This window comes from Taurulus bubalis (assembly GCF_910589615.1).
Source record: "Taurulus bubalis genome assembly, chromosome: 13".
Taxonomy (NCBI): domain Eukaryota; kingdom Metazoa; phylum Chordata; class Actinopteri; order Perciformes; family Cottidae; genus Taurulus; species Taurulus bubalis.
In genome coordinates, this window is record NC_136601.1 from 17,295,611 (window position 1) to 17,311,309 (window position 15,699).

The 15,699-nt window shown below is 37.9% G+C and overlaps 1 protein-coding gene across 1 annotated transcript; it reads right to left on the bottom strand.

Annotated features, from left to right (window-relative positions):
* Window positions 1-6,656: 6,656 nt before the first annotated feature.
* Window positions 6,657-9,852, bottom strand: vma21 (vacuolar ATPase assembly factor VMA21). The gene is made up of 3 exons (XM_079228372.1): window positions 9,723-9,852; window positions 9,333-9,442; window positions 6,657-7,775 (listed from the first exon to the last, which is right to left on the bottom strand). The coding sequence occupies exons 1-3, from the start codon at window positions 9,776-9,778 to the stop codon at window positions 7,633-7,635; spliced, it is 309 nt and encodes a 102-aa protein (XP_079084498.1). The 5' UTR covers window positions 9,779-9,852; the 3' UTR covers window positions 6,657-7,632.
* Window positions 9,853-15,699: the final 5,847 nt, after the last annotated feature.

Here is a 15,699-nt window from a genome sequence, read left to right on the forward strand (position 1 = left end):
GAATGACATGGCATGCTCATGACGAGGAAGCGGTCTGACGCCTTGTGACTCGTACATTCATCATTTTCTGTCACTGCTTCAATGTGTCAAGGGAAGAACAAATAGAATTTTTACTGAACTCGTATTCAAACTAAAAAGTGCCATTTCTGATCAAATGAATGACTCTTTCAGCTGAAGTTTAAAGATGTGTTGAGATATTTTTTTAGTGTAGTCTGGCCATACTATTCCGTACTTTAGTGTGTTGTGGTGCCAGAAACAACATATGACAGATCTCCCAGACAAAACGGCCCAGAGTGTTATTTGTAATGTATGGCTCCATAAATCAGTCAGTAAACCAGAATAGTCTCTACTTCTAAACAAAATCTCACATCTCATTTAACAAACAGGATTAAAACACGATGGTTATTTTAAAACATACATCAAGTTGAGATCTAATAAAGTGATCATCTTTGAAAAGGGGGTTATAAAATGTTGACAGATTAATTGATATGAGTTATGAGTAAAGCTGGACATCCAGCACTTTGAAATAAAATCCTTTTAGTGTCTGGCCAGCAGTTGGAATTGTAGTTGCATCAGAGCGTCGTAATATAAAAGGTTTCTATTTTTGACTGAATCACACGATGAAAGTATGTGATATGTTAGCATTAGATGACACATGGTAGTTTTTTTTTATAAAACTGCCATGATTTTGATCAATGGTGGCTTTTTTATTACGTAGCTCTACAAGTGAAATTAATAGCAGCATCCTCACCTCTGACACTCAACTATACAAGCATGGTGATCTCAATGCAGTTTGGTGGGAGAGGGGCTGAACATTCTGTTTTCAATATATCAGTGTTTTCTTTGTATCCTCCCCGTGACTTAGAGAAGTCGTTGCAACGCTCTCCCCACAATATACAATAAAGTTGGTTCACACTTTGGGACCCTAATATAAACCTTAATATGTTATTTAATTAATAATTTTCACAAAGCCAACCAAATTGCACTATAGAATTAGCAATATAGACTATTAGGAAAAGAATACACACATAACCCTAAAGGAAACATGTTTAGCTTGCCTTACTCATTAGAGATAAGGGGCTCATTTGATAGCCCTCCAATTACCTTTCAGTTACATTAAAAACTCTGATAAGCAAAATAGATTGTGGTAATTTTCTATAAACAAAGAAAAAAGATCACAATATACAATGCAACGTGAATACAGCAGCAGAGCACCTCCACAAACAAAAACACAATTAAAACTCTAAATTCCAGTTATAATTGTGTAGTATATGGGGCTTAACTAAAGCTATATTTAAAGATGCAGTCTCATTAATTGTAGCCGAATCAAAAGTCCAGACTGAGGCCACTTTTAAAATCTGCAGATTTTCATGAAAAACCTGGACAACAATTATATATAGCATGTCTATACTTTTCAAATGTACACTGTAAAAAATATTTATTTTGAGGAAGTTGTTTCTTCAGCGCTGAAGCCGGTAAAAGCATCTGAGCAGAGTTACATGGGAAATAACAACACAGACTATTCCAATAAAGCGCCACCTTGGTTATGTGTAATGTTGGATATAAATGCATGTGCACACATGAATTATTCTAACTTCATTCTGCTTTGTTCCCTGTAGTGCGAAGCTTCGCATCATCTTCTACAAGTTGTAGCACAGTACTCTACTGCCCTCTCTCTTTACTCCTTAAACACTGACTGGCTGCTCATCTGAGGCTTGTGTCTGCTGAGCACGCCATCTGCTGGGCAAAGGACATCCATGTAATGCAGATACTGGTAAATAACTCAGTACATACAAATGAGCATTTGTTATAATGCATTACTGGATATCTGTCTATTTTTTTTTTTATTTCGGTCATATTTATTCAAAGAGTTGCATTGCATTTTAGGATGAGCAGGGCCCACGGAATAAAAACCTCCAAGTCTTGTGTTTATTTAATGCCTGACTCAAGTAAGTTCAGCACTCTTTGGCCTATTTTTATTTGTATCACACTCACACCATACACCCGACATGCTAATGTGCGATAAATGACAAAGAGCCAGAAGCAAAGCCTGCCCTTGCAGCAACTTTGTCAGGGTTTAGAAATATCAGCCATAAGGCAAACGAGGCCTCTGATGTTTGCTGACTGAATCAGCTCCATTGCTTGCAGGCCTGTCACCTCATCACCAACACCAGCCGAGCTAAACTCAGCGCTGACTGCACAGCTCCAACAACAACAACAAAATACAGTATGTGAGCTACACTAGACAGTTTGTTACAAAGAAACTCAGAGGGAAATAAACTGAAATCAGATGCAAAATGGTTTCTGAGGCAAAACACATCATTATGGCTCAGCTGCCTTTTCTTTATTTTATGTTGCAAGTCTAAAGGTTGCTTAAGAACTTTCGTCTCAGCAGACTTTATTCTCAATATACTATATCAGGCTTGATAAAAACAATCTGGGTAACAATGAAGTGTCTTCATGTGAATTCTGCTTTGAAAAAGGATGAATCAGGGAATCAATTTCAGCAATCTTTCCTGTAGCATTGTGTTGTTATTGCATGTCAGACGTGGCGCTGCAGTGACAGATGAATTTGCTTCTGGGATGAACACTATAGTAAACCTATTTATCTATGACAAAGAGGGGCACACAAAGACTGAACTTGCATACAAATACTGTTTGTTTTCAATGGAAGCTTTGATGTAGGATTAGATCAAACATAAAGCTGACATTCTTCAGAAAAAAAGTAATTTTTAACAAGTTCATCCCAAAGCTCAAGCAACTGAATTCAACGTTTGTTGTATGCTTTCAATATTCAACATTCAACACAAAGCAGCCAAAAATTTGAAAAAACACACATCCTCCCTCAGAGTTTCAGCACAGAGAAGATGTGGTCTCAGTCTGAATAATGTTCCTCTTCTTCCCAGATGTCCTCCATTGACGCCGCATATCTCCCACTGAGTCTGATAAAAGAAAATCATACAACGATAGCCTTTTATATAATTAATACTTATATGTATAGTTGACACTGGGAAGTGTACAGTGCATCTGGAAAGTATTCACATTGGTCTATATGAGGTGCCACAGTTGACAGTAGGTCAGAGCACAAGCAAGCCATGAAGTCCAAGGAATTGTCTGTAGACCGCTGAGACAGGATTGTATCGAGACATCGATCCGGGGAAGGGTACAGGAAAATGTCTACAGCATTGAAGGACCCAATGATCACAGTGGCCTCCATCATCTGTAAATGTAAGAAGCTCTGAACCTCAAACTGGGGTAAAGGTTCATCTTCCAATAGGACATCGACCAGAAGCACACAGCCAAGATAACAAAGGAGTGGCTTCGATGCAACTCTGTGAATGTCCTTGAGTGGCCCAGATTTGAACCAGATTGAACGTTTCTGGAGAGATGGGAAAATGGTTGTGAGCCGACGCTCTGCATCCAACCGGATGGAGCTTGAGAGGTTCTGCAGAGAAGAATGGGAGAAACTACCCTAAAATAGTTGTGCCAAGCTTGTAGCATCCAACTAAAAGACAAAGGCTGTGAATACTTGTGTACGTGTTATATTTTCCTTCTTCATTTTTTATGGATTTGCAAAAAAATTCAACAATCGTTTTTCACTTTGTGTGTAGAATTTACAGGGAAAATGAATTTAATCCATTTTGGAATAAGGCTGTAACATAACAAAATGTGGAAAAAGTGAATACCTTCCGAATGCACTGTATTACAGACTAGATCCAGATCTCACACTTCAGTAAGGAAGGTGGCGGCATGAGCCTTAAGTTGGCATTGCAAAACGTCAAAAAAAGCAAAGAAGAAGACGACCACACTTGAACGTGGAGAATTGCATAATGTTCATGATTAAAAATGAGAAAGACAAACAGGATCTGGACAAGCTTGAAGACTCTTTTATAGTTCCCAAAGCCGTGTAACCCAGAGGTGGGGAAGTATTCTTAATAATATTATATATTTTGATATTTTGGGTGGATAAACGAATGCCAAGTAACAATCTATTATCATGTAAACCAATATTGATAAATCAATATTTGAAATACAAATGAAACCTTTTGGTAACAATTGCTTCTCAGTCCATTAGATGGTGCTGAGTTTTTTCCCTGGTGCGCTCATGGGTAAAGTAAGTGGGTTGGCATGAAGCGGATCAAACTAAGATTGTGTTGGTCTCTTTGAAGAAAGATCCAATAGTAGTTTAGCTTTAATGCCCATCCCAACAAACTTATTTTGTATTCTACCTGTTTTTCATCAGATAATAGTAAAATCAAATCTGAAATATCTGTGAAATAAATTTGAGTAATCCAACAAAAGCATTGTTTTGGCGAGAATAGATCGACTGACCGGCCTGCTGAACCTGCTGCCACCGCGACCCGACCCCGGATAAGCGGCTGATAATGGATGGATGGATGGATAGATCGACTGAAATATTCAATATAATCTGCTGAAAAAGAACATTTGACATAAGATTAAGACTAAAATTGCACTAAAAGGATTTGTGTTGTTTACTATGAAGGATAAAAATGACTAAAATGTGACAAACTAATAGACATAGGATAAAAAAAAACTAAATAAAAACTGCAAAAATGAACACCGTTCATTAAAAACAGTTGAAGTGAGAAGAACCGAGTGGAAACTTTGTCTTATTAGATAAAACAGATATTGAGAAACTGTATAATTTGCAGTTGAAATAAGGTAATAAATCACAATATACTGTGTTATCGCAATACTGAGCATATCGCCAAATGCTAACAATCCCAATAAGGTCGCAGCGTGACTTAAGAATCGTGATAATGTGTTGTTTTTTTTAAATGTGTTTCTGGTGATTCCCACCAAGTCCTGAGAATTTTGATCCGCCAAACCATGTTGCACACATTCAAATCAACGTGGTGGTGTATGAAATAAAAAACGGGTGTTTGTGCTGATAAATTCTTTAATTTTAGTTCAGTTCCATTTATTTTGCTGTGAAAATGTATTTTTAGGAAAAGCCAAATGACTCATTTCTGTGACATTGGGATCCTGCACCCGCCTCCAGTTCTGGGAAGAGTGAGACTTAAAAAGAATGACACACACCACTTATATTGTGTTCATGCCATTCATCTAAACTTAATCAGTCACCATGTTGGCCCTCGAGTGGTAGAAGATCTTATTGGACAGGCACGGCTGTGCTCTTTTCTGATTTTAGTCTGTAGCATTGGCACACATTCCCTAATATGCATAATTTACACCAGGTTTTAAGTATGTCTTATTGCACTGTGTTTTGTGTCACGCACCAATCACCAAGTCAAATTTATTTTATGTGCAAAACATATTGGCAATCAACTGTTTCTGACTCTTATTCGGGAAACTAATAAAACGGATGCTGAACATGTGAAAAAATTAGCCCTCATATTTCCTTGTATTACTGTCCAGGCCATTCCTGCACGCTCAAATGTGGCGGCGGCGTTGACGTTGTGCAGCAAAAGCAGCTGAAGCAGCCTCTAAAATCTACGACCGTGTTTAAAATCGCATGACAATGCACTTCATACTGCCTAATAAATTAATGATTATGTATGTTTTACATGTAAATTGCCAAACAGGCGTTATTTGGAGAAAATGACCACATATTGGGAATCTAAACAGTTACTCTTGCCTGAAAACGGATTCAAATTATATATTAACAGTTTTCAGTCTGACTCAAAATCTCATAAGACTGACAGCCGGTCAGAAGCAATGCATTATGGGGCAGTTGAGTATGTGCAGCAAGGCAATAGCTCATACTCAGAAATTCTTGCCAATGTAGTATTCAGGCATTTCTCACGTACAGAAAATCCACATACTATGCACTGATGTTACGTCATACCCAGTATGAATAGTACTTTATTAAGTATGCAATTTCTAACACCGCCTATGAGCCTGTGCGTTTGTCGCTTCTGCTAGGTGATCATCCAGGTGGTGTGGATTTCCTAAATAACCACAGGACATGTATAACAAAAGCAACATAAAAGGCCAAGCTCCTTATCACCATAATCTGTCATTTTCACCTTGCGTCATGCAGGTAGATTTGGGTTGTTTGTTTATTCGCAACAAAAAAACTGAATACATTATCATATTAAATTAGCTGTAAGCCAATATAGCGACCTTTGTTTGATTGTTAAGCCTCTGACCTCGCGACTTTCACAATAAACTCCTGTTCTTTGTTTTCCTCCTTGCTCCTTTTACAGCTCATATGTCTTTATGAAGCAGGTTCATTGGGCAGCTGTTCCTGCTGAGTCACAGCCACAATTCATTATTTACAGACAACTCATGAATGTGTTGAGTGAAGAGGCTCAGAGGTGGACATAACATGCTTGTTTTAAATAACATGTAGAAAAAACAGCATTTCAACAACGCTATTTTCTATGGTTTGCAAACTTGAAGACTTTTACATCCCAACATGATCTTACTATGAATTCCCCTTAGGTCCTTTAACTTAATATAGATTGTCTTAACACATCTCTCACATTCTTTTTTACTTAACATTTGTTGAGCTGCCGGCTGGCTGTTCCTACAGGTTTGAGAAGGCATGACATCCTGCTTTCTGAGAACGTGTTGGGTTCATGTCCCCTGTGTACCCCGCATGGCTTTGAGACTGTTTGTATTATAAACTTAGCATATAGCTTATAAGAAACCTGACTACCACAACATCATGACATGTTTGTATCATAATTTATTCCTCGATGGGGATGTCAATAGTAACAAATGTTTAAACATTTCCATGCACAATTTCACATGTCAAAACATTCTAAATCAACATTGTGTGAGTGATTTAACACAAAAAAAGCAGTTTTAAACTAAAAAGTTGATTTGAGCAAGTGAACCATTTCATCTGCATCACACGACTTCACTGAGAACTCAAATCAAATCACCAAACATACAGACTGGAGTACAAACCAGTCCTTTGAATACAAAGTGATCTTGCAATCATTTTCTGATTCAAAGTTACAAAATGTCACTGAGCTACATTACACACATTGATCATGATGGACATGTTTTGCTCCAAAATAGAGCATGAAAAGTTAAGCACGTTATGAGTTCATATTGAAGTTAAGAGTCAATTTAAATAAATGTATGCAGATAAGACCTGAAATTTGAGGACAGAATGATCAATTCAGCTGCAAATTCTCACATAATGGATGTAGAGCATTTTGGACTCAGATTCTTTACACATAAACATTACAAGCACATACAGAGTGTGTGTGTGTATGTGTGTGTGTGTGTGTGTGTGTGTGTGTGTGTGTGTGTGTGTGTGTGTGTGTGTGTGTGTGTGTGTGTGTGTGTGTGTGTGTGTGTGAACACGCATCATCCAAAACCCAAGATGTGTTCATACGCGACAAAATCTTAACTGTGAAGGGACTTGTAGCTTTTAGCCAAATGGCAGCTTAAAACAAAGCCTCTTAAAAATCGGGGCCGTCCTCTCCACCAAGCCAGGAAATAATACAGTAGTTTCATGCTTTAACCTTGTGTTAAAGCCTAACGCAACCAGATCCCTTAACTGTCTGGTTGGTAAAGATGGTACTTTGTTTAGTGCTGGAGCCCATGGTGGTTTGGGGGTCGAGGGGGCCTGCGGATCCATGTCAGCATCTGCCCATCTCCTCCAGTCTGACGAGCTGATAAGGACACGCCTCAATCGTGTTTGCCCTTATCTTTGGGTGTTGTGCCTTCGTTCCAGGCCACGTAAACAAACAAAGCCAAAACCACATGCACAGCGAGCACTGCAACGATGGCTGCGTAGAAGTAGCTGTCGGAGCTTGACATCTTCATTGAACCTGGGAGAAGGAGGTTGAGAACAGTTAGCGGTGAGGAAAAGAAGCTGCGTTACAGGGCCAAACGTGTCGACATCATCCTTCATGTGAAAATGTACTTACATTTTAAAAAATAAGAAAAATAAGAGTAGGAACAAGCGATATCATCATCTTGAGATAAAAAAAAAAATTCTATCCCGTTTATGTTGTGTGTTAGTTACTCTTTAATATCTCCAGTTTTATTAGGCCATTGTGGGCAAGATCATAAACCAATGAATAGGAATGCTGTCAGACTTGGATATACAGGATGTTGGCATGTCAGTAAATAGGATACCTACCTATCCTATGGTACCTCAACAGTTTGCACTAGACATGACTAGTCAAGGGTGTAGCTGTCCATGCTGCGTCATTTTTTATGCTTTTCTCACTTGCAAGGATATAACCGGACTATATAAGACCAAAGAAATTGACTACTTCAAATTATTCTAAAGGACCATACATGAGGGGGCATGGTATCATCAGATATACAAGCTGAGGATATAGCTGGTATCATCTATCTTGTAAGGGGTCCTTGGCTGAGAAACAATTGAGAACCTCTGCTCTAGAAAACGTGATGAAGAGCCCTGGTGCCCCGATGCATGCAGCTGCTGCCCTATCATTGTTTTGCCCCTGTCCCTCAGAGTCCCTTAGTAATTAAGGAGCAGTGGGCTGCTGTGAAGCACCTGGGGAGCAACTGGGGCTTCAGTGTCTTGCTCAAGGACACTTCAACATGCCAACATGGGGAGACCAGGGACATTGTGGTTTCAGGACGACCTCTCTCCCCATAAGCTATGAGAACTTCACATAGTACACGGTCATAAAACGTCATTAATAAATACGTGGCGAAATGCATGTACTTCCATGGAAATGTTTACGTTACGCCATTAACAAGTTACGCTTGAGCATTCGCGACCAAGATTCTTGTCGACCCACCGATTCTTGGCGTTTTGCCAAAACAAAAACAGCAAAAAGCCTATCTCACAGAGATCGGCTTTTTGTTGGGGCATGAACATTTTTCTTCCTTCAAAGTGGGGCGTGACAAAATAAGTTTGAGAACCACTGACTGCTACCACTATGGTTGCGTTTGGAGCCAATAAATTGGCTATATTATTGGCCGATATTCGTATTTTAGGGCAGTAACAAATAGAGGTATGGTAGGAAACGAGGAGAGAGAGTTGTATATAATAATTTACAGACAGTAATGTCATTATAGTCTTTCCACCACAAAGTACTGCTGTTATTAAATGCACATAGTTATATTAAAAAATATACACATATATATATATATATATATATATATATATATATATATATATATATATATCAGAAACATTAATTGGCTTTTAAACTCCAATATCAATATCTTTATTGGCCTGTATCAGTCAGACTGTGGGTAGTTTTTTATTTTTTATCTGGAGCAAAAATAAGATCTGGAACAAAGTGAAGAGGGCAGTTTGTGGTCTCGTATCCTTTCATCTAAATCAGTGGAACAAGATACGGGTCGGGGGGCTGACACGAACAAACCAGTGTTGCAAAGCTCACCCTCAAAGAGATACGCCTTCGTCGCGAAGTAGAGCCCAATGGGCAGCGTCACCATCAGGAAGGTGAAGAACAACAGCGTCTTGAGGGCTGACACCAGCGAGCTTTCATTTCTGCAGGAGCACAAGTTCAGTCAGTCAGCACACACGAAACAAGACAGCGACCCTGCTGCCAGGAAGCAGCGGGTCGTGAGCTGAAAACACGGACGTGCTGTGTTCAAGCACTACGCCACGTGAAATACAAGTGTTTTGTCAACTTTGGCACGTGCTCGACATCGAGCAGCACAGGGTCGTTTTTTTTTTAAACAGACGTCACTCCGCAGACAGAGAGGCTAAGCTAAGATGCTAGCCAGCTAGCTAGCTGTTGGTTTAAGGAGCATTACGGTGTCCTCACCCTCTGTAGTAAGCCGGAGGTCCGGCGTCCGAAGCTGCTCCGACAGGTCCGTCCATTGCTGGGCTGATCGGAGACGAGGTTAAGATGGTAAAAGAAACGGAAAATATAATCTATTAATGTTAGCGTTTGCTCCGTTTGTGTTGTGTTGTCACCGTAGCTCAAATCTCTTCTTCCGCATCGGATCATGGGGTCGTCACGTGACCAGGTTTGACTCCAGTTCGTCTCGTGCGAGCAGACTTGGTGGCGAAGCCTGGCGCATGTCCTGCAGAAATACAGGACATTTTTGGGATGAAATATATTTCTTCAAAACATGGAACTAATCATACATTTCCAAGCAATATGTATTTTGCTTGCAGTAAATTTGTTTTGTAAACTTAGAGTACACTTACTGTTATATGTTTGTCTGTGCACTTTATTTTATATTCTATTGTACATTTAATATGTTTCTATTTCTTGCATTGTGTTGATTGTTGTTGTTTGTCTAATGTATGAATCCAACCGCCAAGACAAATTCCTCATATGTTAAACATACCTGGTAATAAATAGTTCTGATTCTGATTTCCTATGTTTTTGTAGTTTCCTGTAAGGATGGCAATTTCAAAAAAGTACAGACGTAGGCTACACATTATTATCAGAATTTCCCCTTAAAAAGTTATATTGTTAGCCCTTATAGCTATGTTGCATTATTCTTAATTCTTAATGTATTTTGTCTTTCGTTTAATCTGCAAAGTAACTTTAATAGCAACATGTAATAGAATATTACATGCTGATCAGCAGGCCTACTAGAGTATATGTACTTAACATTTACTCAAGTAATTCTTAATAGTTTAAACCGATTTATATTTTTATGAAATTGTAGCCTATTACAACCTGGTGAACTATACATTTACAAGATGGATAATGAATGTGTTTTATGTATTTCATCATTATTTTTTACCTGTTTGTTTCAGGTTTTTTGTTTCGTACTTCATTCATTTTAATGAATAAAGGTTCCAAGTAAAATACACCTGTGTGTGTGTGTGTGCTGGGCATCCGTTGCCCTGCAGACACCCACACATTTTATAAAGATTTACTGTAGGTTAATTGCATTTCAATATACCTGTGCATATTTATTCATTTCATTTTACACTCATTAGGTTTACATGCATTAAGCAGACTCTAAATCAGGATCATAAAGCGTCTTATTTGGCCTTCAGGGATAAGAGAAATACAATTTGAGGTGTTAAAATAGCCACAAACACCGGCTTGTGCGGTTCAGGGATTACAAGAACCGATACAGGAGAAACATTCCTGCCAACTGCAATAAGACTTTAATAAATCAACTCTGGCCAGATCCTCCCGCAATTGAATCATCAATAACCCTAGCGCCACTTTCACTATAATTCACTGTATATACACTTTATATACACTGTATATACTTGCATTTTCTTTATTAGTTAAATTTCTTAAATTAATATGTTCTGCTCTGCTATTTTATTGTCTTGTATATATTGAGTATTTTCCATACTTAATATTTTTGTGTTTACTATGTAACTGGCTTGCTGCCACAAACAAATTTCCCCCTGGGGATGAATAAAGTATAAAGTATATAAAGTATATATAAATAAATATATATATATATATATATATATATATATATATATATATATATATATATATAATCAATCAATCAATCTATCTTTGATAGGTGGTGTACTTTCTAATGTACTAGCAAATGGTCAAATCAGCATCACATCTCAATTCAGTCACACTTTGATATATATATATATATTGTTTTCACAGTTTGTGAGTGAAAATTAATCATATGCTTCAGTCAGCAGCTGTATATAGCCATTGTCTTTGAAGTCAAACACATCTTATTGAGCCGTTTTAACAGTTAAAACACGTTTTTTTTAATTTCCCCATAACCAGGCACCAAAAATAACAGCAAAGAAAGGATGGTTGTAAACTTGCATGTTCATTATTCAAGGATCATTTATGGATGTCTTGTCATGTCATGTGCGTGTGCAGCCTCCTGAATAATTAAACACCAGAACATTCCTTTTTTAATCGCAGAGAACCATTCAGTCCATTCCGTGCCGACTATACATTGAGTGTTGTGCGCTGCCGGTGTTTCTAGTTGAAGTCTTGCTGCCGTACGTGTCAAGGAGTGGCACTTTCTGCTCCAGTGGACTTTGTTCTCACCGGTCCCACGCACAGCAGGTTCCCCAGAACACATTTCATTTGAAAAGCCTTTTCAAAAGGGAACCAGCCAGAATCATTAAGAATAATCCAATGATGTCTGTTGAAAATAATCATTTAACTTTCTGTGGCAATTTCACTCCCAATTAATAACCCAATCAGGGCACGCAGAGACATAACTGACCAATTGAACAGGATTCTCTAATATGTTGCTGGATGAACCACTGAGTGCAATTTAAAAACCAAAAGTCTGCCTTTTTTGTTTTGGTAGACGATTCACTTTGGAGACAGACAGTGAGCACAGGAGTCTGTGCATCAGTACTGTATGCAGACATGAGAAGACTTATAATTAGGGTTAGGCCTGCTGATATTATTCTGAGGAACCTAAAACATAACTGTACTTCAAAAAACAATTTATTTAGATCAGGGAATTCTAAATTAATGCAATTTGATTTCAATTTTAACGGAATACACGTGCATTTTTACAATGTAAAACATAAATTCATATTTTATAAGTGTGACAATATGTATTGATAGATCAGAGCAACATTATACATACAAATGCAAATACATATGTACTATACAAAACTGTATTGAAAACAAAATATTGATTCAAATGAAACACCTTTTCGTATATAAGCCAAGGCACATTATACAGTAGGTTTTGTGATTGTACAGAGAAATATCTTAATTTAATAATTTATCAATAATCATTAAAAATGACAATAATTCTAAAATAAACAGTGACCTTTTTTCATAAACAGGTCATTTCTAATTTTCTCAGATCAAAGTTACATTTTCCCAATACACTGGACTTTTTATTTTCTTTGGAAACAAATGACAAACAAAAAATAATTAAATGGTTTATTGCTGTGAGCTTTGGGAATAAACCCTGAACCACAGAAGATATGTTCACCCCGTTATGGTGGGATTATGAAATTTAATAAAACTGCATCCAAAATTAAAGCTTGGTTAAAAGTTGCATTCTCAGTGGAATAACTGTTTATATCGGGCCAAGGGGTCTTTTGGTGCAATAACTTCAATACAGTACCAAGTTGTCCTTCCTCAAGGAGATTGACCTCTGACCTTCCAGAAGTATTTCCCATGGCTCTCTCTGTCTGGACCCCTCTAGCGACGCCTTTTTCATTCCATGTGTCACCAGTGCTCTATGTCAAACACGAGGCACCTCACTCTCCACACCGCACCTGTTGTTTTGACCTAGCGACAGTGGCAACGTGTTGAAACTAAATGGAAATAAAGTTTCCATTCCAAGTAAGAGTACAAATAGAAAAGACTTTAAAAATAGTTCCATGCTATTCTTAGCTTTGACATTCGCTGCTTTTACAACTGCTAAAAGTAAGAAGATTAAAGTGATTATTAAAGTAACCAAGTATTTATTCAAGTACTATACTTTATTGTACTATATGTATTGGAGTATTTTTCATTTTATGCCACTTTATACTTCAACTCGAAATATTGCACAATTTATCCATGAATCTATTGCATTTATTTAATAGTTAGAGTTTCTACTTGCTTTTCAGATATATCAGGACGTTTTATGAGCCACAAAAAGACTATGCACTGTTAAAGGAAAAGTTTGACATTTTAAGAAACATGCGTAATAACATTATTGCTGAGAATTAGATAAAAAGATTGTTCCCGCTCTCATGTTTGAATGCTGAACATGGCACATTTAGCTTAGCAAAAAGACAGCTAGCCTGGGCTTCTCCAGCCAGCACCTCTTAAACTCACTAATTAACACATTTAATCATGTTTGTTATTCTGTGTTATGGAGGGGTATCCAGACTATTACTCAGTAAAGACTAGTTGCACAGCAACCATAACCCTCTGTAAAATATCAATTTGTCATTTTCACACTTCAGTTGTTGTCACGATCAAACAACAAGATACAACGTGTAACGCTTTAGAGGTACTGGTGGACTTCATGTCATTTGGAGTTTGGACAGAGCTAAGCTAACTAATGTATTATATAATAACAAATAATTACAAAAATATTATTCAGGTGACATTTTTCAGCGTATTGAGTACTTTTATTGTTGGCACTGTCTAGAGATAAAATTGTCTTTTTTAAAAGCAGGACTCTTACTTGTAATTAATTATCTTTGCGTGTTCATACTTTTACTTTTACAGTCTGAGTACTTATTCCACCGCTGGTATCATGACAAAGCGAGGTCACTGTCAAAAAACAAGGAGCATGCGGAAAGAAAGTATAACAACTTGTATGCTATTTAGACTGAAAATAAAGTCAAGACATCTGATGTAAATAATCATCATCATCTACATTTCCTGCTCTCATTGGCTTCCTTGGATCCCAGCCACCTAAAACCTCCTGGTAGTATTGTGACCCACAGCCCATTGGGACATGTAGGAACGCATTACACGCATGAGAACACAGGCAGCGCTAAACCCGATGCACAAATCCATTAGGAGACTTGCTATTGGGGCAGCAGGCTCAGTGTGAGACCCCACTGCTGTAAAATGCAATGAAGTGCAAGAGCTGTAGAAATTCCTCTGTGCAAAGAGGAGCTGCGTCTGGCTTCATCTAGCGAGGCGAAAAACCATGTTATCGTTGGGCCACGTAATGCCTCACTCAATAATCTTTATCTCACAAATACTGAAGGACCAAACATTCTCACCGCCATCACGTGAATGCTGCAAAGAGCAGTGCACATCTCTAGTTTACAAAAAGGAATAAGACACGCCTTGTGTCTGACATCTGAAAACATGATGCAATTAATCATATGTGATTCCGACATGACAGTAGGATTTATGGTGTGGCTTGGCTGTAAAAAACCTGCCTGAGACTCAACGCAACTAAAGCAAATGGAGCTGACGTTACAGAGAAACCAGGGAGACAGTGTCACATACGTGAAATTGGCAGAAAACCGTCACAGCATGAATAGATAGCTCTGTCCTTGAACATCTCAAAATAAAAATGTCTCCACAAGCCATTGCCCTTCATATTAAATCACAGGCAAAATGACAGACAGTGTGGGTGAATAGACTAGTCATTTCAACCATTCATCCTGGTCTCTGGTTTGTATTTTGGATTGATCCACTGAGCATGCCAACTATTACTTTATAAATACAGTATATATATATTAATCATAAGATATCCAACATTGGTCAAATTTGTAGGAAATGAAATGTCTTTGCTAAACAAAGTCTGCATTATATTGTGTGCTTCAAACATTATTATATTTAAAATTTCAAAATGGATATTTTAAGTAGCATGAACAATTTCTTATGGCACTTGAATTCTTAATAATTAATACAAAAGCCAAAGTGCAAAAATGTAAAGTTGTGGTTTTATCCAGGGTTTTATGTCAGACTATTTCCGGGACTTAATCTTGGTTACATGTTGCTTGGTTTTTGTACAGATTGAACAAAAAATATAGAATCTGTGAATTACTGAGTGTTGGTCTGCAGACTGTCTGGCTATAGCTTCATACTTAGTGGACAAATGCGGGTATTGATCCTCTCATCTCACTCTCGGCAAGAAAGCAAAAGAGTCTATTTCCCAAAATGTCAAACAATTCCTTTGGAGATAACAGGATCAATAAATACAGGTAAAATGAGCAGCAAAAGGAGAGAATGAAGAGTGGAAGGTGAGAGGATGAGGAAGAAGAATGACCCTGTCATTAGTCTGTGACTCGGCGGTGTGGTCGAGCCGACTGTCATCTTCCCTCGAGCCCCTTTAGCCACTCATCTGCAGCTGACCTTGCACTGGCATGTGGGCTGCTTCTTTCTTCCACATCAGAGCACTGTCTTGTCA